This window comes from Chrysochloris asiatica, unplaced genomic scaffold (assembly GCF_000296735.1).
Source record: "Chrysochloris asiatica unplaced genomic scaffold, ChrAsi1.0 scaffold00014, whole genome shotgun sequence".
Taxonomy (NCBI): Eukaryota; Metazoa; Chordata; class Mammalia; order Afrosoricida; family Chrysochloridae; genus Chrysochloris; species Chrysochloris asiatica.
In genome coordinates this window covers 25,192,202-25,219,887 of record NW_006408532.1, presented here as the reverse complement: position 1 = coordinate 25,219,887, position 27,686 = coordinate 25,192,202, and the positions used below count along the sequence as shown (strand labels likewise).

The window sequence follows — 27,686 nt, the reverse complement described above, 5'->3', positions numbered from 1 at the left end:
AAGCCTCATCTTTCTCCTGTGGAGCTGCTGGTAGTTTTGAACTGCTGACCTTGAGGTTAGCAGCCCGATTCATAACCACTACGCTACCCAAGCTCCTTAGACAACCCTATGGGACATTTTTATTTTGTCACTGGGAGTCAAAATTGACTCGCAGCCACCGAACTTCTGTGTCAGTTACCTTTGCTTCCATTATTTGGTTCTTTCAACTGCTGCAGGATTCCCAAATCCCTCTTTGGCATAGAGAGCAGCAAGATGTGCTTATGTTTCAGTTTGGGAATGAGAAAACGTACTTACAATTCAGGAAGTGTGGTAAACCGTATAAGCGGTGGAAAATTAGTTACAGGATGTCAACTTAAGCAAGTCACTTAACTTTGGTAGACCTCAGTTCCTCATTTATAAGCAAAGAGGTAGATCTAGATCCTTCACATGAGGACTTGAACCCTTTTACGACCCAGTTATTTGCTACTTTTCATTTATTGTTGATGCCATGTAAATGCAAGGCATGCTGAATCAAGGAACATTTCTGAAATGTTTTTATGAAATATGTAATTGGACACGTTATGTGGGACACATGTTCTTGACTCTGGGTAGGAGTATGCAAGACCCACTTGTTAATTTGAACTCAGTGCAAATTATGTGGGACACTTATCTCCCTCTGGACTCCTGGAGGTAGGAATAGAAGGACACTAGACTCAGCATCCTTTTCTAGATCTCTTGATTATTGTTGTTGTTAATTGCCATCAAGTTGGTTCCAACTCATAGCGATTCTACATAGGATTTCTGAGGAGCGTCAGGTGGGTTTGAACCACTGATCTTACAGCTAGCAGGTTAGTGATTATCCTACAGCGCCACACTAAATAATGCATTGTTGTTGTTAAGTGCCTGCCGTTGAGTCAGTTCCTTGTGCAGCGACCTTGTGCAGGGTTTCCAAGAAGTGGCTGGTGAGTTTGAGTCACGTAGTTCAAACTGACCTTGCGGTCCAGTGCTTTATCCTACAGCACCACACCAGCACTCCAAATAATGCATTTGTTGTTGTTAAGTTCCACTGAGTCAGTTCGCAGTATAGTGACGCAGTATAGGGTTTCTGAGGAGCAGTACAAACGGCTTTGTAGTCTGGCACATTAACCCGTAGCACCACACCAGGACTCCAAATAATGCAAAGGAACCAGGAAATGTACTTGCAAAGGAACCAGGAAATATACTTGCAAGGTTTATTTCTCAGTTAAAAAAAAAAAAGCCAAAGAGACAAAAATTTTGCAAAAACATCAGCTCATCCAGTGCCTTGTAGAAACAATAATTTGTGGCACACGCCTATTTCTTCAGTTTCAAACAGCTTTACAGATTCCTCCTGACAACACCATACACTGTCAGTGGGAAAGCCTCTGGCCAAGAAACCCCAGAGGAGAAAAATGTAGATAGACACTATATGTACAGGTGTCCTGGTGTGGTGGTTTAAACCCACCTCTTAAGCTCTGTCCAGTGTCTCTATGAGTAAGAACTGACTAGACAGCACTCAACAACAACAACAACAACACTATGTATATGTCCTGCATGTCGTGAAAAGATTAAGATCCTGTCGAAGAGGTCTAACGTTCATGTACTACTTCTTATGACAGTTCATCATTTCTTGTCTGTCTTTATGTTTGGTATGTTTTAGCATGCCTGTAAATTTAAGTATAGTATCTATTTTTCCCATTTACGATTTATTAATAGCTTTAATGAATTGTGAATGACAGTTTAATTAGATCATCTCGATATAATTAGGACAGGCTTTTTTTCCCCTTAAGGAGGTTGTATTTTACATTCCCGAGCATGCAGCTCACCTCTAACCTAAGTAGTTAAGCATTTTATAGCATTTTCCAAGGAAGAAAGACTTTTTCTATCTTGTTGATAAGCACAAAGATCATTTTACTCTTTCTTCAAGTCACATGTATAAAATATAGAAGGCAGTTTGGGCTTATATTTTACATGTAACCATAACCCAGACAAACACGATGTTAAGGCAGGAAATTTCATGTAGTGGTAACAAGTCAGTGAGGAATTAAGAAAATCTGTTTTCTGCTTATTACTTATATTCTTACTTTTTGGGTAAAACAAATTTACCAACCACTTCATATCTGTTTTGAGTGAAGTTTTCAAAGCTGACACCTTTCATGAATGTGCCCTTACTTCTTTTGTGACGGTGCCACAGAAAATCAAGCTTATCTGATTAATGGTCCTCAATTAATAGCTTAAAAATAATTTTTACTTGGCTTTGCAGTGTGTTTTTATACTTACATTTGAGTATGGGTGTGCCTGATATTCTGGGAATTTACAGTACTTCAAACAAATACGGAAGTCCTGCTGTGAAGACAGGCTCAGAAGGAACTGGAAAGCTGACAGATAGATTTGCGTTCTTCTCTAGCTGCCTTGCTGACTTCCCCAGCTATCTGTGTCGAGCTGTGGGACTCTCAACATTCTGTGGTGGAGCCTCCCTCTTTTCCTCTGCCATCTTTTAGTTTATGCCCTCTCAGAAACTAGGTGGAGCCCTGGTGGCACTGTGGTATCCACTGCTAACTGAAAAGTCGGCAGTTTGAATACACCAGCTGCTACTTGGGAGATGATGTGGCTGTCTGCTTTTGCAAAAGGCAATAGCTTTGGAAACTCTATGGAGCAGTTCTACTTTGTCCAGTAGGTTCACTATGAGTGAAAATCGACTCCGTGGCCATGGAACTAGAGACACCATAAAGTATTAGGTTTTGGATCCCTGAATTCTTCAGGTGTTCTTGTTGCAGCAGTTAAGAGCAGGTACACGTAGAATCATAGCATGCCATACAGATTATTTGACTGAACTTCACCCTGGGAGAGCTAAGTTGGTGTCATAATAGACTGAGTTTCTCCTGGTACTACAGGGAAGAGGTGGGATCTGGGCCTCATTGAAGAGATAGCACTTGGCTTAGGTTGTAACAGAGGCCCCAGCTTGTCCCCACTGGCCTGACCAGAAAAGGTGTCAGGATCTGGGTGTCTGCATGGGAAGTTTATAAGGGAAAGGTCCAGAGCGAGAAGAGGAATAATTTGGTGCCTGGGCTTAAGTGATAGATGGGATGAGGCCGCCTCATCGTGCATAAAGGACAGAATGTCACGGGGAATGGATTAGGTGACAGCCTGCGTCATAAACACAGCTTCATAAAAGAACTCTGTTATTGTTGTGTTTGGTCTAGCTTATCTGACGCATACTGACCCCATGTGACAGAATAGAACTGCTCTGTAAGGGCTTTCTAGGCTGTAAACTTTAAAGCTTTACGGAAATGTTTCATCAGATCTTTCTCCCACAGAGTCACTGGGTGGGTTTGAACTGCTAACCTTTTGGTTAAGCAATCAAGCACTTTATCATTCTGCCATCAGGATTCTGTAAACAGCTCTACCGGGGATATAGTTGGCTTTTCAGTGAATTTAGAAATGAAGAGAATAGAGCCACGTTACCTTGTATTATCAAGATAACGTGAAGATTTCCAAGCCCTATTAGAGTAATTCTAAAATATTCTTTATTATTTTGATTTTTTGATTATATAAGCAATATATCTTCAGTGAAGTAAATGTAGAAAATACAGAATAAAAAAGTATCACTAGTAATGCCACTAAGTAGAAATTGTATTGTTAATATTGTGTGTATATTTTATATACATAAGTATGTCTTATAACACCTAGGATAAACACTGGACTGCTAACAGTAAGATCAGTAGTTCAAACCCACCAGCCACTCTGAGGGAGGCTCTTTTTTTTCTTGTAAAGATTTATAGCCTCAGAAACTCTACACAGGGTTGCTATAAACCCACCAGTTTCTGTAGAATACATGTGGGCCAGTCGTAGTATCTTACCCATGGCTGGCTGGTTAGCTAACTAACTAGACAAACAACTCAACTAGACATGCATGGCAACGCACATGCTCTGTGGGCCAGTAGGAGTACTGTATGTGTGACCCACTAGTGCAATCATTTTTTAACCCAGTAGTGGACCAGTCTTTAAGACATCCTTGTGTATTTCATCTGATTTTTATCCTGAGAAGACTGGATCACGGGGAAGTACAAATAGAGATGTGAACCCCCACAGCATTTTTAACAGCTTCTAAGAGTTACTGGTGGAATCCTGGTGTGGCGCTATAGGATAAATTTGACTGCTAATGGCAGAGTTGGTGGTTCAAACCCACCAGCCACTCCTTGGCACCCTATAAACGATTGCTATGATTTGGAACCAACTTGATAGCACTTAACAACAGTAACGATAACACTGGATTGCTAGACTCAAGGTCTGCAGTCCATACCCAGTAGCCACTCCTTAGAAACCCTATATAGAATCTCAATAAGTCAGAATCAACTCAACTCCAAGACACCTTAACAGCACCAACAAGGTTAAGGCAAATAGTCTTCTATAGAATTACATTTGTGACGTAAAGTCCCTTGGAAAGGGGGTAGAGTATTCACTTTAACAATGTCTTTTTACAAAATTCAGTCAGTATAGTTGGTTAAGATGGAAAATTACAAGTTGGCAAAAAGAAAACAGAAAGGAAAAGTTACTCGTTTTCCTATTCACTAGTGGTGGTGGTGGTGGTGGCTATGTGCTGTGGAGTCGGTTCCGACCCAAAGCGACCCTGTACAGGGTTTCCGAGGCTGTAAATCTTTACGGGAGCAGAAAGCCTCATCTTTCTCCCGCGGAACAGCTGGTAGTTTCGAACTACTGACCCTGAGATTAGCAGCCCAATTCGTAACAATGACACTACTAGAGCTGGTTCACTTTTAATACTTTATTTTAAATCTCTTATCCTGTCATTTTCTGTGCATATGTGTCGGTGTACATTATAAGAAGTGCTATGATATATATATATGGATTTATAACCTACTTTTTAAATTTAGCAATATATCATGAAGATTTTTGTATTGAATGTAATAAAGTGCAGTTTTTCATGGCTGCATGGTTTCCTCTCGTAAGGACAGACTATCATTACTCAATGGTGTGGTGCTGTAGGATAAGCATTGGACTGCTAACCGTAAGATTGGCAGTTCAAATCCACTAGCTGCTCCTCATAAACCCTGTACAAGGTCAGTATGAGTCAATATCGACTTGATGACACTTAACAACAATTATTGTAAAATTTTAATTTTTTAATATTTTAAAAATATGGGGTTCATATCCTTTTGATTCTATTTACACCAACCCCCAAACCCAAAATCCAGTGCTGTCAAGCCAGTTCCAACTCATAGAGACCATGTATAGCATTTCCTGAGCCATAAATCTTTACCAGAGCAGAAAGCCTCATCGTTCTCCCTTGCAGCAGCTGGTGAGTTGACTGTGGTTCACAGTCCAGTACTTATCCTACAGCACTGACAGGCTTCCAGTGGATTTGTACTCAACAGCAGCATCTTCTGTTTCAGAGCAGAGCTGTCCTCCATTACGTTTTTATGGTTGTGACCTTTTGGAAGCAGATGTTGCTGTTACTATTAGGTGCCATTGAGTTGGTACCGACTCATAGCAACCTTATGCACAAATCGAAACACTGCCGGATCCTGGGCCAACCTCACTACTGTTGCCATGCTTGAGTCCATCGATGTTGCCACTTTGCCAGTCCATCTCGTTGGAGGTCTTCCTCTTTTTCTCTGACCCTCCACCTTATCAAACATGATGTCCTTCTCCAGCGACTGGCCAGGTCTTTTTCTAAAGCACCTCTGGGTGGTTTAGAGCTGCTATCCTTTTCATAGTAGTGATGGAAGAAGTGCAGCCAGACAGAGTGTTCCTTGGAGGCCAGGATGGTCAAACTTTGTCTCTCATACTTTGGACATGTTGTCAGGAGGGACCAGTTGCTGGAGAAGCATATCATGTTTGGTAAGGTGGAGGGTCAGAGAAAAACAGGAAGACCCCCAGTGAGATGGATTGGCAGAGTGGCAGCATCAATGGGCTCAAGCATGGCAACAATTGTGAGGTTGGCTCAGGACCAGGCAGTGTTTTGTTCTGCTGTGTAAAGGGTCGCTATGAGTCGGTACTGACTCGATGGCACCTTAACAACACCAACACCAACAACAACATGGCATTTAATGATTTGAGTCACCCAGGGACTAATATTCATGTTTGCACATATCATAATTATATTTCTTTAAGGAAAAACCCCTAAGAGTGGAAGGAATCACTAGGGCAGACATTATGCAACATTTTAAAGATGTGATAATTATTGCTGAATTTCCTTGAAAACAATAGCTGTCTTGTTTCCCCCATTGGTTTATGGAGTGCCCCTTTGCCACTAGAGTTCTGAATCCTGAACATAAGCCTTTAGAAACATATTTGTTAATTTAATAAGTGGAAAATATTATGGCATTGTCATTTAAATTTGTAACTACTTACTGCTGGTGACTGGTGGTTATGTGCTGCGGAGTCATTTCCAACTCATAGTGACACCTGTATAGGGTTTCTGAAGCTGTAAATCTTTGTGGGAGCAGAAAGCTTCATCTTTCTCCTGGGGGGAAGTAGTTTCAAACTGTTGACCTTGCAGTTAGCAGCTCAACTTGTAACCCAGGTTTCCTTAATACTAGTGAGGTTCAGCTGTTTTTAATTGGTTATTGAAAGTTTTAAATGATTGCCTATTTTATTTTATTGGGAGATTTTTCTTTTTAAAAAATATGATCTGCAAATATCTTTTAGAGATATTTCCTCCCAGTGTGTTTGAGCTTATTTTTTGTGTTAGATCATTGTTTATTATTGGAGTTCATAGACTTTTTGGACTTGTTTCATCTGCATGAGCTAACACATACATAGCTTATCAGATCTCCTATTTCTGTGGAATCATCTTAATTGTTAATACTGGACCTGACCTATCATCCAGTTTGGAATTATGCCTTTCATTTAGGTGTTCTCAACAAACAAACAAACATAGGCAATCTGATGTGAACCCTTTGCTTATTCTCTCATTAGTGCAAGTTGACACTAGCCCAGGATCTGGGAGTATACCGCTAGTCCTTGTGCCATGTCCTCTTAGGGATAATGGGGTCATGCTCAGCCTTGATACGCATTGTTGTTCTAGGTCCCATATTCTTTACCTTTTGTAGAGTTTCTGGTCAGTTTTAAAAATGCTCTGTTATAACCCTCTTCCATTCTAGGTTGACCTTATGCCTGTGTGTTTTACACATCTTGTCCAATCATGTTTTTTTTTTTTTTTTAAAGTTACCCCTTTGGGTTGATTATAAGAAGGGGCTTCAAAAACTTTGTGGAAAAATGGAATGAAAGATAATGGAATTTTTTTCATGAATTTTTTAAAGCCCCTTGTCATAATTCTCTGGACTGCAAGGGTGGTTTGAACCACAAGGCTGGCGGTTCATGCTCACCAGCTGCTCCTTGGGTACCGTATACAGGGTCGCTGTGAATCAGAACCGACTTGATGGCACTTAACAACAGCAACAACTGCCTTTAAGTATTAGGACATCAGGGAATATGTAAGGGAGATGTAACCCAATCAGGATTTCTTCTTTGATCTGGTTAAAAATCATCCAATCAGACTTGCCACTTGGTCTTGTGTTCTTAATGTGTAGAAGTCACATCTCAAAATATCCAACATGTATAAATTATAATGATAAAATAGGATCTTTATGCCATTATATGCATATATGAGATTCTGAAGAGTTACTAATTCTAGCTGGACAAATTATTCACTTTAAAAAATTTAAGTTGAAGTTCCCAAAGTATTTTTCCCTTTAATTGATTTTCTGTTATAGCTCATGAATTATGGTTTGCAGTTTTTCGTCTCGGATTTCTGTTATTGATTTCTGGAATGAGTTGGAAGAGAAACCAAGCCAAAACCAGACCTGTTGCTGTTGAGTTGAGTTGATTACAACTCACAGTGACCCTTCAGAGCAGCCTAGAACTGTCCTGTAGGGTTTTGAAGGCTGTAGATCTTTACAGAAGCAGGCTCCCACATCTTTCTCCTGTGGAACACCTGGTGAGTTCACACCACTGACCTTTTAGGTTAGGAGGGTCATCTTTAATATTTTGGAATTATATAACACTTTCCCAATAGTGTTAGAATGTGTAAGACCTCATACTCAGTTTAGGATATCAGTTGTACTCAGTGGAAGATAAATAAATCTGCTAGGTCATTTATTGAATTAAAATGAACTGTCAATAGAGTGACTCAAGGCACATGGCTCAAGCCTGACCATCACAGGCATTAGTGTAACGTGGACATTTACTTCTATCCGACTGGCATATCTGACATGAGCCCAGTGATATACATGTTCGCCATTTCTAAAGATAAATCTCCCTCACTCCTCATTCCTTATATTTTCTTAGAGAGGCATAGGGACTCTTGGTTATGTAGCATCAAAGGAAGGGGCACCAGAAGGCACCATTTGTACCCCTGTCTTTCCCAAAGTAGTCAAGGCAGGGCTGCATTCCCAGACCTCAGCTAGACTGCCCTTTCCTTCTTCATACAGCTGTTTGCATGGAGAGGAATGATGAGTTGTCTCAGTTCCATTTGTCTGGTCCCCACTGGGCTTTCCACCACATCTTGAAGCCTTCTTACTTTAACCTATGTCAGAAGCTGCATTTGTCTTTGCCATGAACATCCAGTTGGACATATTTTGTAACATTTTCCATCTGTAGCTTGAGGAGGATGATTTTTAGAACTAGGATTTCTTGCTCTGGAAATAAATGCTCTAACCTGTCGCATCTAGAAGTGGCTTAAGAGCTTCCCCCGTATTTTACTCATAATTCATAAGAACCTATGGCACCTGTTGTATTTGTTGTTGTTGTTAGGTGCCATTGAGTCAGTAACGACTCATAGCGATCCTATGCACAACAGAACGAAACACTGCTTGGTCCTGGGCCAACCTCACAATTGTTCCCATGCTTGAGCCCATTGATACTGCCACTTTGCTAATCCATCTTGTTGGGGGTCTTCCTCTTTTTCTCTGACCCTCCACCTTACCACACATGATATCCTTCTCCAGCGACTGGCCCCTCCTAACAATATATCCCAAGTATGAGAGATGAAGTTTGACCATCCTGGCCTCCAAGGAGCACTTTGGCTGCACCTCTTCCAAAATGGATCTACTGGTTCTTTTGGCAACACATAGCACTTTCAGTGTTCTCCTCTCACACCGTAACTCAAATGCATCAATTCTGTTGTATTACCTGTTGTATTACAGCATGCTAAAACCAAACACATTGCCATCAAGTTGATTCCAACTCTTAGCAACCCTGTCTAGGATTTCTTAAATGGTAAATCTTTATGGGAGCAGAAAACTTCATCTTCTTCCACAGAGCAGCTGATGGTTTTAAACTGCCAATACAAGCAGTGATGACTGGTTTGGTCATCATCAGTAATAATGTTTATTTGTGACCAGGATAAGTTCCTCCATCTCCATATTCTCTATTGGTGTGTATTTGTGAGTGTGATAGTCGCTCCATTTACTATGTAGTATTCTTGACTCTGAGTCCTGGTGTGGCACTATAGGTTACTGCACTGGACTGTATGGTTGGTTTGAACCACAATGTCAGTGGTTCAAGTTCACCAGTCACTCATTGGAAATCCTTTACAGGGTCTCTATGAGTTGTAGCTGACTCAACTTAACACCACCAACAACATTCTAGACTTTAAAAAAATTAAATGATATATTTTGAGTGAGTGTAAAATATGGGTAAAAATTGGAGTGCTGGTAGTGTAGTGGGTTACATGCTGGGTTGCTAACTCCAAGGCCAGCAGTTCAAATCCACCAGCTGCCCTGAGAGAGAAAGATGAGACTCTGCTTCCATAGGATTTACAACCTCTGGAACCCAGTACAGTTGCTGTGGGTCAGAACTGATTTGATGACACATAACAACCAACTTTGGGGAAGCTACAAGAAGATAAGAAAGTCATTCCTCTAGTGTCAGGCTAAAGTTTTTGGATTTTGAGTCCCTGTGCCTGCCCCAACTCTCTCTCTGTGTCTCTGCCTGTGTGCGTGTATGTATGGGATGTGCATGCTTAGTTTTATAAATGCCTGGAAATATTTCCTTAAGGAATACTCTTTCACTTAACATGGACTGTTGTTGTTAAGTGCCGTCAAGTTGGTGCCAACTCATAGTGACCCTGTATGGGATTTCCAAGGAGCAACTGGTGGATACGGACCGCCAGCCTTGCAATTGAAACCCACCTTGTGGTCCAGTGATTATCCTACAGTGTCACACTAGGACTAGTGATTGAATATTTCCCTGTGTTTTTTGTTATTGTTTTAATATTTTGCATTCAGTTGATTTCATTTCCATCAATTTCTTTTTATTGGTTGGAGTAAGCAGGTACAGACTGTGTGATGCCCAGCTTCCATAAGGTACCTGAATGATTTTTCTTTTTCACCAGCAGTTGTTCAATGGTACATAACATGGTTGGTGTCTGGCCATTTCGTTTTTACTCAAATTACTATTATGTAACCTCAAATGCTTATGTGTTAATAGGTTATGAGAAATCACATGTCAGTATATAAACTATAATTTGGATACTATTTGGTGAATCATGAGGCCTAAAACCAAGACCCATTCCAGGAGCCTTACGTTGTCTTAGATTATGATGTCTCTTCCCCTTTAGCTATAAATGTTGTTTCTTTGAACCGTTCTTTGGGTCATGGAGCAAGATGAGAAGCTCAATTTAAATTAAGAGAGTAATTGGTTTCACTTCCTTTTTATCAGTCAAATGGTAGGAAATCATCATCATATAAGCCTTACTAAACATTAATAAAATGCATCAACATGCTTTTCTCTAACTGTACTTCCTAGAGGAGCAAAGCTGGTCGTTAGAATGTCCTTTCTTATTTCCTGCCCTTCTGCGCAGAGGAAGAAGGCTTATTTCTGTGCACAACTTACTTAAGAGTAAGAAAAAGAGTACTTTTCATTTATTTTGGACTCAGGTTGACCGGTGCTATTTCGGGGGTGGGGGAAGAAGAGACACTGAAAAAATACACATGTATTTGGATGTTGGAGAAATATATGGCCACCAGGCAAAATGAATTGGAGGACAAAAAGAGCAAAATACATCACAGAGCAAGTCTGGGTAAATTGTCTTGACATCAACTGATGGTCCCAGACGTTGCCCCTCATTTTTGGATGGCACTTAAGAATGTACGAGAGGTGTCAGTGGTTCACTTTGGAGGAATTCAGCTAGAAAAGAACACATGCATTTCATGTGCTATCTTGAAAGTCCCCTGAATATTGAGCACAGAGGGACCAGTTCCTCACCCGGTGCCCCAAGAGTAAATGATCCTTCTTTTAAAAAAGCTGAATGTTAAAAAAATATATTTTTGTTAAATGCTTCCGGGGGAAGTGAGAATCCAAATGATTTCCTAATTCATTTCTCTATGGCAGAGTTGTTGAATGCTTCCAAGTTGTTGTTGTTATGTGCCATGGAGTCAGTTCCGACTCATAGCGACCCTGTACAGGGTTTTTGAGGCTGTAAATCTTTACGGGAGCAGAGAGCCTCGTCTTTCTCCCATGGAACAGCTGGTAGTTTCGAACTGCAGACTCTGAGATTAGCAGCCCAATTCATAACCACTACACTACCAGAGGTCCATTTGGAAATGGTTTGTTTTAAGAATCCTTGTTGGGTGGTATTAGTGTTAATAATGAGACCCCCAATAGAAACTTTCAGTTTGATTAAGTATTAGTGTTTTCCCCCTTGAAGATTAAAAAAAAAAAGTTTAATGTGAATAATGCATAGGCTTGGCCTGGTTTTGTGTGTGCATGTCTTAATCATGTTCCTTCTCTTCCTTTGTGAAATGAAAAACATTCTCTAAGTTACCATCTCATTTTAACTAAATTTTAGATGCTACTTGAACAGTAACCTTTGTTTTCTGTAACACATCCTATCTCCTTGGAGTCTTAATGTGGCGCTGTGAAATAATGCTCTGGACTGCAAGGTGGGCTTGAACCATAAGGTCGGTGGTTCAAACTCATCAGCTGCTCCTTGGAAAACCTATATAGGGTCTCTATGAGTCAGAACCGATTCAACAGCACTTAACAACAACAACAGAAAGTAGTCTTAAAACCCATTGCTGTTGTTCATTTCTAGCTCATAATGATCCTGTAGGCTAGAATAGAACCTCCTCATAGGGTTTCCAAGGCTGTAATCTTTACCGGAGTCCTGGTGTGGTGCTGCAGATTAATGCGCTAGACTGCAAGACCTGTTTGAACTTCAAGGTTGGCAGTTCAAGCTCACCAGCTGCTCCTTGAAAACTCTATACAGGGTCTCTATGAGTCAGAACTGACTCAATGGCACTTAACAACAACAATCTTTACAAGCAGATTGCTTCATCTTTCTCCCAGTGCCTGGTGTGTTCAAACCACCGACATTTTGGTCAGTAGAAGAGTGCTTAGCCACTGGACCACCAAGGTTCAAATGTAGAGTCAGTGAAAATTAAGATGACCATCTATGAGATGGGCTGACTTAGCTGTTGCAGCGATGCACTCAAATCTAACCACAATTGTGAGGATGGTTCAGAACCGGCAATGTTGTGTTCTGTTGCGCATAAGGTTGCTATGACCTGGAACCAACTGACAAAACCTAGAAACGAGAAGAACAAAAGCAGTTGTGGAACAAATACCAAATTCTTCTCAGTATTCATTATTTAAAAGTGATATTAGCTCAGAAAGCATTGGTGTTCTGCAGTCTGACTACCTGCACATTTTGAGAGGCATCCTAAATCTTGGGCTCTTGTAACTGGAGCAGTGCTTACTCCCTCCCGTGAGCGCTCTAATTCCCCTACCTCACAAGATAATTAATTTCAGAGGCTCAAAGTTAAGAGCCACATGAGTAAGAGAGAGAGAGAGAGAATTTTGACATATTAACCTTGAAAAAAGACTACTATAGTTTCTAGTCAACTTATTTGAATTCATATTTTATTATATAGTAAATAATAGGTCAAGTTGGATTTTTTCTGCCTCATGAGAAGTATATAGTTAATGGTTTTAAATGCTGCATAACCACAGTCAGAGAAAGACAACCATAAAATTCAAAAGCCAGAGGTTATCCAGGTCAGCTCCTTCCTCTTCACCCTTCAGAGGTCAAGCACCACATATGAGGACCACTGTCTGTATTCCCCAAGCAGTGGGGCAAAGAAGGACCTTGATTCAGCTGGTCTGATTTATGCTAAGTAAAGAATGTGTTATAGGGAAAAGTTCTACCCCATACACAGCTGCCTGTAGACAAATGTGAAATTAGAAGGGAGATGGCATTTAGATTTGTCTTGGGTGGCCTTATGCTCAGCTACAGTTTAATTTGTTGCTGTTTTTAGTGAGGGCCACTGGGCTAATCTATCCCGAGGAAATATTTACTGGTTTAATGAGGACATTCGAGTACTTTTCAAAAGGGTGTCTCGTCATATTCCACCCACTGTGTTCTTAAGTATGCACTGTACTTCTGTGTGGTTTGAAAATCTGGATTGCTTACGTTCAAACTTTTTATTGCCTGAAATAGCCAGTGTGAAATTCTATGGGTGGCTATTGATTCTAAAAGGTTTCCCTTTCTCAACATGGTATTATCACAATTTGATATTTTTATGCTGTCTTCTGCATTCCAAATAATGTTCAGTGAAGTTCCACTTTTCCCTGTAGTGTGCATGTAGCCATGTCTAGTGATGGTAGTATCCAAGTAGAAATAAATTTATATATGTGTATATATGCACGAGTGTATAACTTAGAAATCAAAGTGTTTCATATCTTTTCACATAAGGAGACTTACCTCAGAGGAAGTGAAATTATAACCCAGGTTTTTCAGTCTGCTCTGACTCACTCATTTACATAAAGGTCTCAGTCAGCGTTTGTATCTTTGCCACTGTTTGCTCCACATCAGTGCAATGAACATTACAGGTGTGTAAAAAGTGCTTCCTGATTCAATGAAACAGCATCTCAAAATGAATATCCCTGTCTCTCTCTAAGCATTTTCCTTTTGGCTCTGAAGTATTAAACTTGGAATTTAATATTTTGATCTTTCTACTTACTCGAGCCCCAAATCTAGGAGTTATCCTTACACCATCACTTTCCCATACCACCCACGTCTCATCCGTCTCCAGAATATATCCTGAATCATTCCATTTATTCTGTCTCTACTTCTGCCATCTACATCCAAACCACTATCATCTTTTCCGTGGATTCCTTAGAATCCCTGTATTAACTGAGATACAGTCTGTATTTGTCATAAATCAGACCTCATCATTTAAAACCTTCCAAAGCTATTTAGTTCACTTAGAACAAACTCTCGAGTCTCTCTCCCAGTTCAGTTGCTCTGTCTGACCTAGCTTCTATCTCTGTACCCAGTGTTCTCATATGATCTGTCACTTCTCTCTTCCTTCCCTGCCATGCCTGTATTATCCCACCTTGGCCCCACAGTGTCAGCAAGTCCTCTTCCTGGAATGCTGTCTGCTAATAATTTTCTTGTGATTATATAGAGTCTTTTCTTAGTTTTAATGTACCTTCTTAGAAAAGTTCTCCCTGACCTCCCAAGTTAAAGTAGCTGCTAGGTCACTGTGTGTTTCATTATCCATTAATTCATTAACGTTGCTAGTTGTTCTAAGATGCTGTTGAGTTAGTCATGGAGACCCTGTACGTAAGTGAAAAAAACACTTCCAAGTCCTGCTCCATCTACACAATTTTGGCCAAGATTGAGCTCATTGCTGCAGCCACTGCATCAATGCATCTTGTTGAGATTTTCCTCTTTTATGCTGACCCTCTACTTTGCCAAACATGATGTCCTTCTCTAGGGGACAGGTCCCTCTGGATAACATGTTCAAAGTACGTGAGACCAAGTAAGACCCCATTTATAAGAAGCATTTTGGGTGTACTTTTTTTGTTTTGTTTTGTTTTACAAAACAGATGTGTTCATTGTTTTGGCAGTCTGGTGTGTTCAGTGTTCTTTGCCAACATCATAATTCAAAGGTATTGATTTTTTTTTTCCTTTCCATATTCATTGCCTAACTTTTACAATCATATGAAGCAAGTGAAAAATACCTTGTCTTCGGGAGGGCAAACCTTAATTCTCAAAGTAATGTAATGCCTTTGCTTTTGAACACTTTGAAGTGATCTTTTACAGAATATATGTCCATTGTAATATGTTGTTTGATTTCTGCTCCCATGGGCATTGATTATGGATATAAGTAAAATGAAAATCTTGACAACTTCAGTATTTTCTCTGTTTATCAAATGGAGATGGTGCTGCCTATTAAGGAATGGGGTAAGCACTGGACCACAAGGCCAGTTTAAACTGCAAGGTTGGCAGTTCATACTCACGGCGTCAATATGAATCGGAACCACTTTGATGGCACTTAACAGCAACAACAAATACTTTAGTATTCTATTTTTGAAAAGCAAAACTAATGCCACAATGTCTAAGATGACCAATATATTGAAATTTCATACAAAATGAGGATCATTAATGGGTTCATTAACAGGTTCTATGTTAGAGACTGAATCAAATCGACCACATCTGTGGGAAGACATGATGGAGAATCTCCATCTCACCAGTCAGAGCAAGGCCAGAGGCTGATTTCAGAATAGATCATCAATTGTGCATATGCAAGTTTAGATTAAAGCTGAAGAAAATTAAAACAAGTCCATAAAAGCCAAAGTGTGCCTTGAATTTACGGACCATCTCATGAATCGATGAACATGTTATACACTGATGACTGAAGACCAGGTGAGTTGATGGATGACATCAAGAACATCATGCATGAAGGAAGTAAAACTCATGAAAAAGACTGGAAAGAAAGAAAAGACCAAAATGGATACCATAAGACATTCTGAAACTTTGTGTTAAAGTAATTAGCACAAGTGGTAGAAATGATACAGTAAAAGAGCTGAACTGAAGATTTCAAATGGCAGCTCAAGAAGACAAAGTAAATTATTATAATGAACTATGTAACAGGAGTCCTGGTGTGGCGTTGTGGGTTAATGCACCAGACTGCAAAGCCGTTTGATCTGCAAGGTCGGAGGTTCAAGCTCACCAGTTGCTCCTCGGAAGCCCTATACAGGGTCGCTATGGGTTGGAACTGACTTGACGGCACTTAACAACAACAACAACAACAACATGCAACTATAGAGTCAACAAACCAAAAGAAAAAAATACGCTTGGCATTTCTCATTCTGAAAGAACTGAAGAAAATATTCTTCAATTGCTGTGTTGAAGAATTCTGTGGGCTAAATACTGAATGATGCAGAAAGTATTAAAAGAAGATGGAAGGAACACACGATGTCACAGCCAAAAAGAACTGCCTAACATTCAGCGTTTCCCGAGGTAGCATATGATCAAGAACTGATGATAATAAAGGACGAAGTCTAAGCTGCACTAAGACATTGGTGAAAAACAAGGTTTTAACAGAAGGATACAACGCTGGATGTGTTCACTTGTCTATGCCAAGAAATTTGGAAAATGGTTACCTAACTAACTGACTGGATATTTGTGTCCATTCCAAAGAAAGGTGACCCAATAGAATGTGGAAGCTATCAAATAATATCATTACTATCACATGCAAATAAAACTTTGCTGAAGATAATTTTAAAATAGTCTATGGACAAAGAACTGCCAGAAATTCAAGCCGGATTCAAAAGAGAACATAAAATTAGAGCTATCATCACTGATATCAGATGGATCTTGGCTGAAAACAGAGAATACCAGAAAGATGTTTTACCTGTGTTTTAATTGCTATGTAATTAATTGTTTGCATCATAACAGACTAAGGATGTCTTTATGAAGAACACTTGATTGTGCTCATGCAGAACCTATACATAGACCAACAGATGGTTGTTGTAATAGAACAATGGGATACTGCTTGGTTTAAAACCAGGAAAGGTGTGCATCAGGGTTGTATCATTCTGCTATGTTTGTTCAATTTGTATACTGAACAAATAATCCTAGAAACTGGATTTTATGAACAAGAACATGGCATCAGGTTTGGAGGAAGACTCAATAGCCTGTGATATGCAGGTGATACAACCTTGCTTGGACAAAAAGGACTTGAAGCACTTATTGATGGTGAAAAAAACTACATCTTTCAATATGAATTAATACCTCAGCATAAACCAAAAGTCTTCACAACTGGACCAATTAGCAGCATCACCATAAATGTAGAAAAGATTAAAATTGTGAAGGATTTCATTTTACTTGAATCTACAATCAGTGCCCATGGAAGCAGCAGTCAGGAAAATCAAACAATATCTTTACATTTGGTAAATCTGCTGCTAGCGACCTCTTTAAAATGTTCAAAAGCAAAAATATAATTTTGAAGACTAAGGTGAACTCAACCCAAGCCATGATATTTTCGGTAGCTTCGCATATATTTAAAAGTTGAACAACAAATAGTGAAGACTGATAAATTGAGACCTTTAAATTATGGTGTTGGCAAAGAATACTGAACACACCATGAATTGCCAGAGAATGAACAAATCTGTCAGGGAAGAAGTACAACCAGAATGCTCCCTACAAGCAAGAATGGTGAGAGTTGGTCTTGTGTACTTTGGACGTGTTATCAGGAGGGAGCAATCCCTAGAGAAGGATATTGTGCTTGGCAAGTATAGGGGAAAAAGAGGAAGACCCTCAATAAGATGGATTGGCACAGTGGCTGCATTAGTGGTCTTAAGCATAGGAGCAGTGTGATGATGGCACTACACAATGCTTTGTTCTTTTGTACACAAGGTCACAGTGGATCGCAGTCGACTCAGTGGCTCCTAACAACAGCCCAGTACACATAAATTACCACCCCATTCTCCAGGATAGCTTGTTATGGAACTGATACTGATCCTGTCTGTTCAAAATTTTGAGAGATAGTGCTTATCTTGGACTTCAGGGCACTAATTTTGATTTTAAGAAATAATGTATTAAATATAATTTAGCTTTATTACTCATTTTTGTATACTTCCAGGCCTGCGTCAGGCTATTCCCTCATTTTCTACGTGATTTTACGTTCTATATTGTAATAGCATTTATTAAATATTCACTGTGTGCTAGACGCTGTTCTTGACTTACATTGACTTGATTAAATTTACAGCATAAGTTGTAAAGTAGGTAGTGGTATTAACAGATGAGAAAATAGACTGAAAGAGGAGTGGTCACTCTCTGCAGTCACAGAGCTGTGGAAAGCTGGGTCAGTAGTATATTAGAATATATTTTTTGTTGTTAAGTGCTGTCGAAGCAACCCTGTATAGGGTTTTCAAGAAGTGTCTGGTGAGTTTGAACTGCTGACCTTGTGATTCAAACAAACCTTGCAGTTCAGTGTTTATCCACAATAGGACTCCATTAGAATACATACATGACTGGACAGCGAATGGGACCTCTAACATTCTCCCATGTTTTCTTCACTGTCCTCAAGAGGCATTTAAATAAGTTTGTAGTGAATAGAATTCTAATATTCAGGATGTTAATTGATCAGACCTGCAGGAAAGGTGAGGAAGAGGGACCAGAAGAGTGTTGACATGCTTTAGGAGATTCAGTGTGTGCCATATATTGTGTTGATCACCATTTGGAGTATATTAGTTGTTGTAAAGTGCTCTAGAGCTGATTCTGACCCATAATGATAGGGTGTCTGAGGAGTAGCTGGTGAGCTTGAATTGCCGACCTTGTGGTTCAAACCAACTTTGCCATGCAGTACATTAACCCACAGCACCACTTAGGATAAGGGTAACCAGCCGAGAAACTAGCCCTTCTACTGTGTCCTATTGGGTGGTTATGAATCAACATTGGCTTGACAGCACACAACAACAGCAACAATTTTAATCAAATACACAGTCATACTTTCTGGGTTGCTAACAAGCATAACTTTAAAATAAAGTAAAATGATTTTGAAAGAACTGTTTGAGTTATTTAAAGAATCACTGCATACTACACATCAAATAAAATATAAATTGGTTCAGTGTAAAAAGTAAAATTGTAAGAGCTAGAATAAATTATGTGTTTGGGACTTTTAAAATGTAAACCAATTAAAGAAATCACCAAGGAACACATGGATGAATTATAAATATATATAAATTTTAATTTATGTACCAGATTTCATGAACAGTTTAAAAGGAAATGACAAATTGGGGAAATATTTGTGACAAAGAATTAATTTTGTTTAAAAACTGAATTGTTTTGAAAAATCAGTGAGAAAAAACATTAAATTCTTAAGGAAACAACAACGAAGCCAGCTGCATTGAATCTATTCTGATGCTAGCAACCCCATGCTTATCTGGGTTGAACTGCATTCCATAGGCTTTCCAATAGCCGATGTTTGGAAGTAGATTGGCAGGGCTTTTATTACTGAGATTCATCTAGGTGGGTCTGAATTGTCAACCTCCCATGGATTGCTAATGGGATAAAACCAAAACAGTTTGTAGAAGAAACAGAAATGGACCAAAACCAAACCCATTTTGTTGTTGAGTTGATTCCAACTTTTAGTCACCTGGTAGGACAGACTAGAATTGTGCAAAGGGTTTCAAAGACTGTGGTCATTACAGAAGCAGAGGGTCACCTGTTTCTCCCAAAGAGCAGCTGTTGGGTTCGAACTACCAGCCTTTTGGCTAGCACACATACTAAACCATTGTGTCACTAGGAATTCACAAATAGACAAGTGGGAAAAAAGCACAGTCCTCCCCACCCCCCAAGTAATTAAAGATATATATTAAAATTAAAGATTTTGTCTCTTAGATTTTAGGTATTAAAACATGCAGCATTTGCATTTCTATGATGCTCTCCTAAGGAAGTAAGCAGATCCTGGCACAAAACAAAACAAAAAAAGTTCAGAAATGATTATCAAAGCATTAGTTTTAAAAGAGAAAAATAAGAAATATTTAAGACGTTGTTACAAGGGAATTGTTAACTTCTCACACATCCTTGCAGATGGTCATTATTAGCTATTTTTCTGAAGAAGAACTAGTTACATGGAATAATTTCCCCAATATGGTAAGAGAAAAATAACAAGCCAGTATTATTTTTGTTTATAAAAAGCAGCTTAAGACCAGGAAAGGGTACATTTGCCTACTAAAGGACACCGGAGAGAAATATACTCAAATGTCCAAATTTTAACATTCAAAAAAACTCTTAATTCCCCACCCCCCCCCAAGTTTCCTATATTGAATATTTATAACTCTTAGAATTAGGGTAAATGTTTTATAAAAAGGCAGTGTGTGAGAACAGAGGATCAGGAGTACTGGACAGAGAGGAGGATACCTTGGTAGGTTTTAGTTTGTTGTGTTATTGATTCGTTTTCAACCAGTGTGACCTTGAACAAATCACTTCTTGCCTTTGCAAATTAGTGAATTCAGGGTGGCTCAAACTTTTCCTCTGAAATAATAGCAGATATAGAAGAGTGTGATCATGCATTCCCAGGGGGCAGAGGATAAGGGTGGGTTGGTTGGGCAGGTTGGCTCTAAGTCACCTCCTGAAAATTTTTTAACATGAAAATTCATATATGCTTTATGTTATTCTCCAAACTCTATAGATGGTAGCTTAAAAAAACAAATTTTAATTGAGATATAACTCACACACCATATAAAAAAATATATGTATACTCACAAAGTTGTGTAACCAACTTATGTTAGTTTAGTACTCAGATGCTTCACCAGACAACCAAGCAAGAAAGTGCATATTATGGACTAACCTTGACCTTGAAGTACTCTCCAGCACTTCTTCTGGGATGATTATACCACTTTAAAAAGGCCAGAATTGTTCAGATATTTTCAATCAATAATTGCATTTTCAATGCATTTTGCTTATCTTTCCCATAAAAAACAGTTTGCTTGGATTGGTTATTATTAATAGTACTGGTTACTATCAGCTTACTTGAGACAGAATTAAGTTAAAATTTTTATGCCACAATTTTAAACTGCCGGGACCCTCTTGAGACTTAAAAAGTTGCCTTCCCAACCCTTGTATGGGATACAGTCTTATACCGTAACCTGAAATGTGGACAACACATGGGTTGCATTCTAACTCAGCATAGTAAAATCACTTTTATCTCAGTGCTATTAATTCTTTACAGGTGTGGGTTGATGATGTGCTTGTGGTTAAAGAATTCCTCCTTGAAAGTTCTGCTTCTACTTGATCCAAGTTTATGTGGAAGTAGCCCAAGTTCAGCTTTGGTGGTGCTGAGCTTCCATGTTTTACAGACTCTTGGCCTACACAAATGGACCTTAAGTGCAGTTACTTGAAGTATAATTCACTTCAATGAAGGCTTGCTTGGATATGTTCTTAGCTATGTTCTATCTGGGTGCTGGCCAATGAAAAGGGGCGGGGCAAGGGGCGCTGAGCCTGAGCCTTCACGTTCATTAAGGGCTTCAGATGTAGACTTCTGGTGCTTAGACAGTGTCTCCAAATACAGTCATGAAAGGCACTGGCAAGGTGAAACATATATTCTTGATACCACTTTAAATACCACAATTTTTGTAACTCTGTTCTGGCATTTCTTCATTTTCCCTGGTGTGGCGCTATAGGTTAATGCACCAGACTACAAAGTCTTTTGAACTACAAGGTCGGTGGTTCAAGCTCACCAGTCGCTCCTTGGAAACCCTAAACAAGGTCACTATGGGTCAGAACCAACTTGAGAGTACTTAACAACAACAAAAGAAGTACAAGTATTGTGAGCCTGTGTACAGCCCTGCAAAGGTACCTGAGGTGGATTCTGTGGCTTGCTTTCAGGATGAAGGGAATGAGCTCTGTAAACCCTTGGAAATTCTTCACAATACAGTGTTCTGTGATTATTTTCCTGGGCCCCTGTATGGAAATTGGAGCTACCAATGTAATTTGGGGACAGTGGCAGTAGTAGTTGACATTTTTAGGGCACTTAGCAGTATTTGTGTATGTCAAGCTCTTTGGGTAGGACCCCAAGTCAGTTTAAGTGTGAGGAAAGAAACGAATGGGTTCCTGATTGCTTTAACAATGAGCATTAATTCATTACCATGAAAAAGCTAATGTGTTACTGGATTTCAAACTGTCATCTCAGGAGGAGAAGAAAAACTGCCTTGCCTTTACAGATTAATTGTTCAGAACTAATAGATTGAATTGTGCCAGTGGGCAAACTAATCTGTAAATGTATAGATGTTTTGTGTGAATAGGAGACCTAGTGTAAATGTGACTTTATGTCAGACCTCTATGCGGGAATCCTGTCATGTTGAAAAGCTCATGGCAAAATCTAAAATGGTAGCTTCTCAGAATGTATGTGTGTGTGTGCATGTGAAATTCTAACAATTGACAATGGGATGCATGCCATAGTGGGAGATTAAGTCTGTGTTTTATGTTTATTTTATGTTTCATATCAGATTAAACAGATGTGAAAAGGACTAGGGAGTACTCTCTGGGCTTTATCCTGACCCATTGGGTAGGCAATTATGTCTCAAAGTCAGTTATACGTCCTGGATAAAGTGACCTTTTTTAATAGCATGATTTTTAAATTGTCTCATTTCTGGACACTTTGATGAACTAGAATAAGAAAAGGAAGAATATTTGCCTAAAGGTACAAAGAACTCTTTTAGGGAAATGTTTTTAGACCACTGAAGGAGAAAGCATAGGCTTTGTGCTTGTTTGTTAATGTTGTAAATGGTGGAAGACAAAGTCAAAACTATCAAAAGCTAGAGCCCTCCCACTTCCCTGGCATTTTCTATAAGGGCCGGTTTCTAGATTTTGCCTTACCAGGAGTCTTCAAAAACAGGTTTATATTTCTTTAGATTGTTGTTCTTATTTAGTGCTAGTAATTACTCATAGCGACCCTGTATAGGGTCTCAGCAAGAAACATAGAACACACTAGAACTAAGTGATCTTTAACTTGTGGCTGTTGTTAGGTGCCATCAAGTTGGTACCGACTCATAGCAGCCCTGCACACAACAGAAAAACACTGCCTGATCCTGGGCCAGCCTCACAATTGTTGCCACACTTGAGCCCATTCATGCTACCATTTTGCCAATCCATCTCGCTAGGGGTCTTCCTCTTTTTCTCTGACCCTCCACCTTACCAAACATGACATCCTTCTCCAGCGACTGGTCCCTCCTGACAATGTGTCCGAAGTATTAGAGACGAAGTTTGGCGAACATGGCCTCCAAGGAGCACTCTGGCTGCACTTCTTCTAACACAGATCTGTTGGTTCTTTTATAAAACTAGAAGTTTATACAAGGACTGTTTATAAAGGTGTGTGCCAGGTATGGGTAACCAGTAAGGGCTAGTGTAGTAACCAAGAGCCAGCATCAGCTGGGCGGTGGGGAGAGTGGAATCTGTGTGGAGGAGGCCACCCAACAGGTGCTGTGGATTTTTACTAGGGGCCCACAGCATGCCTGTGGTACCCCTGCAGGGAGGGAGCTGCGGGATAGGATTCCCTGATTCTCCTGCTCTCTAGTCAGGTCCTACTGACACCTACTGGGCAAACCTAAGCAGAGGACAGAGGACCAAAGAGCTGTTGACAGTCTTCATAGGCAAGCCTTCTTGGGCAAGATGGAGAAAAAGGAGAGAGGGTTTCTGTGTGGGGTGGGACAACAGGCAATTCTTGGCTTTAGAGTTGACTTTTGGATTCTATTTTACTTCCTCTCAGCTTGTCCCAGTCATTTGTTTTGGCCTTACTTGGAGTCTGCATTAGAGTGAGTTCCAGCACATGGAAGATGCCAATGAGGGCTTGTTGACTAGATCCGATCTCAGTGCCAAGGGCTTGACAGCTCTAGCCTCACATGAAACACAGCCAGTGTGGTTTATACCACCTGCCACATTCTTTTTCAGTAAATTTTACTTTGGGGGTGAGTATTTAAAATCTTCTCAGATGAAAGGAAAAAGAGGGCCTCACTGCCTGATTCTCTTTCCCTTTCTTCTCCTACTACTGACGTCACATATTAAGATCTTGCCTGTTTAGGTTGTGGAAAAGATTTGACAGGATGACCACTAGATGACAGGTCTGCGGTTGGACTCAGAGAGCAAACTGTTGGATCTGGATAAGAATAACAAGTAAACAATCTGGATTTCCCCCCCTTATTGTTGTACATGCCATTTTGTGGATTCCAACTCAGACCAACTCTATGCACAACAGAAAGAAACACTGTCCAATTCTGTGCCATCCTCACAATTGCTGTTCGGGTTGAGCCCATTGCTGCTGCCACTGTGCCAATTTATCTCGATAGGGGTCTTCCTCTTTTTCTCTGACCCTCCTCTTTACCAAGCATGCTGTCCTTCTCCAGGGACTGGTTTCTCCTGATAGGTGTCTGAAGTGTGATAGATGAAGTTTTGCCATCCTGCCATCTAGATAACATTTTGGCTGTAATTCTTGCAACACAGATTTGTTTTTCTGGCAGTCCATGGCATTTTCAATATTCTTCTCCAATCCAATGACTCAAATGCATTGGTTCTTCTATGGTCTTCCTTATTCATTGTCCAACTTGCACACCATAGTCTTTGCTCTTGAACACTTTAAAGTCTTGTGCAGCAGGTTTGCATGATGAAGTCCCTCATTTGATTTCTTGACTGCTGCTTCCATGAATGTTGATGGTAGATGCAAGCAAAATGAAATCATTGGCAATTTCAAGCTTCTCTCTGTTTATCATGCTGCTATTTATTGGTCTAGTTGTGAGGATTTTTGTGCTCTTTACATGGAGCTGCAATCCGTACTGAAGGCTGTAGTCATTGATATTGACCAGTATTTTAAGTCCTGAAAGTTTTTCCCTATTCACATCATAATGGTCAACTCTAATTTGAGGAGGCAGCTCTTCCCTGGTTGAATTTTGAGGGCATTTCAACCTCAGAGCTCATCTTTGAGCGCTATATTTGATAATATTTTGGTGTTGTTCATAATTTTTTCATCTACCAGTACTATATCTGACACTGTTCAATTGCTGTCAAAGGTTTTCAATGGCTAAACATTCAGGAGACGGCACCTCTCCTTCCTAGAGTGTTTTCGTCGGGAAGCTCAGCTGAAACTTGTCCACCATGGGTGACCCTGCTGGTAGTTAAAATACTGGTGGCATGGCTTCCAGAATCACAGCAACACACAAGCCACCACAGTCCGACAAACTGACAGACAAGTGGTGGGATTTTTTTCCCTACATACTTAGAATTAGCTAGGAGAGTAATACTTGTTTCGTTATTTAAACCGTTGACTGATTGTTGTTGTTAAGTGCCGTCGAGTCGATCCTGACCCATAGTAACCCTGTAGAAGGTTTCCAAGGAGCAGCTGATGAGCTTGACTCACTGACCTTGCAATTTGAATGACTTTGCAGTCTGATGCATTAGCCCACAGAGCCACACCAGGACTCCGTTGACTGATGAGTGAGAGCCAATTTCATAACTTTATTGCACTAGAGATGCTCCTTTTCAGGTAGTTTGTTTCTCCAGTAAATTCTTTTCAGTGTTCAATTTATCTTTTAAGGGCTTCCCGGTCCCTTTATTAATGTTCAAAAAAAAAAAAAATTAAAGGAATTGGCTGTTGCCAGGTTTCTGACGCTGGTAGTCTTTTTCCTTGTAACTCTGTGATTGTTTTGTGTTTAACCAAGACATTTGCAGTCATTTAAAAGTGCTTCTGTGAAAACTGTCAAACTTACTTGAATTTTTGGTGATTGTTTATAAAGATAATAATGAAATCCAACCACTCAAAAAACTAAATTAGGACAGCTGTATTCTTAGCTTCTAGCTCGCCCTCTTGTTTTTTTAAAAGGTTGTAGAGAGGAAACAGGGCAATGATATAACGGCATTGAGCATAAGGGTCTTCTGTGTTCATTCTATTATTCCATGTTTCATATTATTGTTGTTAAGTGCCATCAAGTTGGTTCCAACTCATAGCAACCCTGTATAGGATTTCCAAGGAGCGGCTGGTGAATTTGAACTACTTAACCTGTGGTCAACATTCCAGTGCATATCCTACAGCATTACACCAGGAATCCATATTTGATAGGTACTTTTATTTATCCACATTGTTGTGGAAGAAAGAGTGATCAAAATTGAAGATGCTTGGAATCAACTAGTCTGGTGGACCAGTGGAGTAGGTGAACGTTAGTCACCAGAACTCTGGTGTCTGCTACCACTACCAGCTGCTCTGAAAGGCACCACATTAGAAAGCTCTGGATAGAGTAGGAGAACATGTAGAACAAAACTCAAAATTGTATAAAAAAAGACCGGGCTTACTGGTCAGAAAGAGACTGGAGAATCCTGAAACAATGGATCTTACCACCCTTCAGTTCTGGAACAGAACGCATCCTCCTGGCCCAATTTTTAGTCAAGCAGTAGATAGGTATATGGAGGGACAACACAAGTAAGGTACGCTTACCATGGAGTGGTTAATCATTGAAGATCAAAAGGGCAACATGTACGTAAGGACAAAGTTGAAAAGGAATGGGAAGGAGGGTAGAATGGAACTAGGAACCACAGGGAGGAAATGGGGTAACTGTTGTTGCATGGAGGGGATCGCAATCATTGAGAATGAAACAAAGGGTGTGGTTTGTTGAATGTAAAACTGATCATCTTCTCAGTAAACCTTCACTTAATTCACAATAAAAAGTTAAAAGTATCATTCAGGAATGAAATGACGTACGAACAAACACACTTACATTTAGAAAAAGGCAGTGTTTGCATCCGGAGTTTTTGAGCCCAACGTGGAAAGTCTTCGATTCTCTGAAGAGGAAATGTGTGGCCATGCAGTAAAATAATCTCATCTTCCCCTTTTCCCTGGACATCTGTAGCTATGTGGTAAGGATTCTCTTCAGTCACATGGCAACAGAAAAGGAATATTTCAGAAGTGTAGCGTGAGATAACACAGAAGAAAAGATCCAATAAAAATCAGTTTCTGTATCATGTTATTAGTCATGTGTGGGCATTGTGGTTTTTCTGAATTCGATGATTCCATGGAATACCTCAGCCAACCAGACTCCCTTAGGAAAGAAAAAGACAGTTGATGTTTTCTGTCCAGAAAGATGATCTTTTCTGATCAGAATATGACTATACTCTCTTTACACCCTATAAAAGAAACTGTCTTTTTAAAAAGACTTTTTAAGCCTTTTCCTTTTATCTATGAACAGTGTAAGTGAAATGTCATTTCCAGACCCAAATCCTGGATAAACAGTCCAGCCTTCTGGAAGTGTCTTAAACATTCTTCAGGGAAGAGAGCTTTATCAAGTTTTTATTATGTTCAAAAGATGCTGTTTTCATTCTGTTTCTTTACAAGATACATGATTGGAAACCACGCTTAAAGTTCATGCTGAGTGGCTTCCAAAGAGGTAACAAGATTATTATTTATTTTTTTTTTAGTGAATCTGCCTTTGAAGTGGAATCTCATCCTTAGGATTTTGTTAAATAGTCACTGGAGGGGCCTTTGCTTCTACCGCATTTGCCCTGCTGTGGTGTTCCTCTCAGCAGCGTGCGGTTCAGGGGCGTCTGGTCTGTGCCATATTTCTACTTGAGTGATCTGGGACTTGTGAGAAGGTGCTTTGGACTCATGAGCTGTTGTTGTTTATCTTTCAGGGACGGGAGAGAGTGGCAAGAGCACATTTATCAAGCAGATGAGAATCATCCATGGGTCAGGATACTCGGATGAAGACAAAAGGGGCTTCACCAAGCTGGTGTATCAGAACATCTTCACAGCCATGCAGGCCATGATCAGAGCCATGGACACACTCAAGATCCCATACAAATACGAGCACAATAAGGTAGGTGTGTGGCCCTTCACAGCCTCCAGGACGGATGGTCTCTTAAAGTGTTGAGAGGACATAGTGAATTTTGGAAA

General features: G+C 39.9%; 1 protein-coding gene across 1 annotated transcript in view; it reads left to right on the top strand.

The window, feature by feature from the left end:
- Nucleotides 1-27,686, top strand: part of GNAQ (guanine nucleotide binding protein (G protein), q polypeptide) — a 427,529-nt gene that overhangs the window by 107,114 nt on the left and 292,729 nt on the right. Inside the window, exon 2 of the mRNA XM_006834931.1 lies at nucleotides 27,425-27,609. Within this exon, the coding sequence (XP_006834994.1) occupies nucleotides 27,425-27,609 (185 nt within the window). The remainder of the gene's footprint in view (nucleotides 1-27,424; nucleotides 27,610-27,686) is intronic.